The sequence below is a fragment of the Nelumbo nucifera genome, chromosome 4, assembly GCF_055504915.1.
Source record: "Nelumbo nucifera cultivar China Antique chromosome 4, China Antique-T2T, whole genome shotgun sequence".
Lineage (NCBI taxonomy): Eukaryota > Viridiplantae > Streptophyta > Magnoliopsida > Proteales > Nelumbonaceae > Nelumbo > Nelumbo nucifera.
In genome coordinates this window covers 65,325,719-65,327,500 of record NC_142652.1, presented here as the reverse complement: position 1 = coordinate 65,327,500, position 1,782 = coordinate 65,325,719, and the positions used below count along the sequence as shown (strand labels likewise).

The following is a 1,782-nucleotide window of genomic DNA, read 5'->3' as shown; positions in this document are numbered from 1 at the left end:
CAGCCATTTGATGAACAAGAGAAGTTAGACTCGCAATTTGTTGTTCAAGGGAAGAGATATTTACCACATTAGCATGCTTGGATGGAAGGTCAAGCCTATATCCAAATTATTGAGAATTGGCCGCCTCGGGAGTTTTGTCCACTAAAGCTCCTCCACTAGCAGCATCAATCATGCTCCTATCAGTATGTTGAAGTCTCTCATAGAATTACTGGATAAGTAGCTGCTCACTAATTTGATGATGGGGGCAGCTTGCACATAATTTTTTAAAACATTCCCAGTATTCATGTAGGGACTCCCCGTTGTACTGCCTTACACTACAAATTTATTTTCTAATGTTGGCCGCCCTTGAAGCTGGGAAACATTTCTCTAAAAATAGCCTCTTCATCTCATTCCATGTGGTAAGATAATAAAGCCAATCCTTAGTCGAATCCTTCAAAGAAAACGGAAAGGCTCTTAATTTAATTTGTTCTTCACTCACCCCCATGGGTTTCATACTCGTGCATACCACTTGCAGCTCCTTCAAATGCTTGTGAGGATCCTCACCTGCAAGACCATGAAAAGTGGGTAATCGATGTATTAGTCCAGATTTTAATTCAAAAGTAGCATCAACATCTAAAGTAGGAAAAGTTATGCATAAGGGTTGCTGATTCAAATCAGGTGCGGCAAGCTCTTTCAAAGTTCAGTTTCCAGCCATGATGTCCTCCTCTCTCAAATCAGAACCACTAATAGATAAGGAATCAAAAGCTGGATCGTTCTCTTCAGAATGACTCCGAGCTTCCCTCCTTAACCTGTGCAAAGTTCCCTCCATTTCTGGATCGTACTGCAAATCACCTTGCTTAGAAAATTGAGTTACAGACATAAATCAAGGAAACCCTAATAACCCATGAATGACATACCATAAGAAAGAAATCTAGAATGATGAAAATAAATAAATAAATAAAACATTAAATATTCTACGCTAAAACACAAACAATCAAAGTGATCTATATATATTTTTATCAAAAATTTCAAGAAACGAAACAATGATCACAAGAAGCACAAAAACCGATTAGAAAAACTCCTCGACAACGGTGCCAAAATTTGGCGTGGTGTTGTAGGCACCAAAAAATAATACCTATACTCCTAAAAATAAATGCAGTAGTGCGAATAAGGATCGTTCCCACAGAGAGTATCTAACCTAGTCTGTGTGCTGCGTGAACAAAGATGGAGGGGGGTTGTATGTAACGAACCAGAATTAAAAAGAAAGAAAATCAGAATTAAAAAGAATGAAAATCAAATGAGAAACAATGCAATTCAAAGTAGTGAAATTATTCAAAATAATGAGTCTTGGTCTAAGTCAACATCCACCATCAGAAATTCACTATTGCTCATCGATGCAAAGATAAATCAATTTAGACTTTGAATATTCATCGTAGGAATTATTTTCCTGCATCTCCCTAATCTCAGTTAATCAGAAAACAATTGATCCTCTTAACCCTTACTACTGAACAACCCCTAAACAAGCATTCAAGATTTAATCCAGCAGTAGCCTTAAGCATTAGAGATCGATGAAGCTAAACAACACAAGCACAAGCGGATGCATTTAATTCAGTCGAGTGTTCTTCCTAAGATCTAACAATTTCTGACACAGCAAATCATTAAACCCTAGTTGCTTCGCAGATTAGAGGGATCAAACAATTACGGATCTGATATCTAACGTAGCAGTAGATTGCAACGAATAATAAACTAGTAGGCCTCCTAGCAATAAGACAAAACAATTATGAACATAAACAAAGAAGAACA

At 37.1% G+C, this 1,782-nt stretch overlaps 1 protein-coding gene and 1 non-coding gene across 2 annotated transcripts in view; one reads left to right on the top strand and one right to left on the bottom strand.

The window, feature by feature from the left end:
- The window catches only part of LOC148800643 (uncharacterized), a 5,246-nt gene extending 4,438 nt beyond the window's left edge, over nt 1-808 (bottom strand). The window contains exons 1-2 of the mRNA XM_088903811.1: nt 721-808; nt 506-612 (exon numbers count right to left, since the gene is read on the bottom strand). Of these exons, the coding sequence (XP_088759937.1) occupies nt 506-612; nt 721-808 (195 nt within the window). The remainder of the gene's footprint in view (nt 1-505; nt 613-720) is intronic.
- LOC148800644 (small nucleolar RNA R71) lies at nt 231-337 on the top strand. The gene has a single exon (XR_016071097.1). It is a non-coding gene; the product is annotated as a small nucleolar RNA R71 (small nucleolar RNA).
- Nucleotides 809-1,782: the final 974 nt, after the last annotated feature.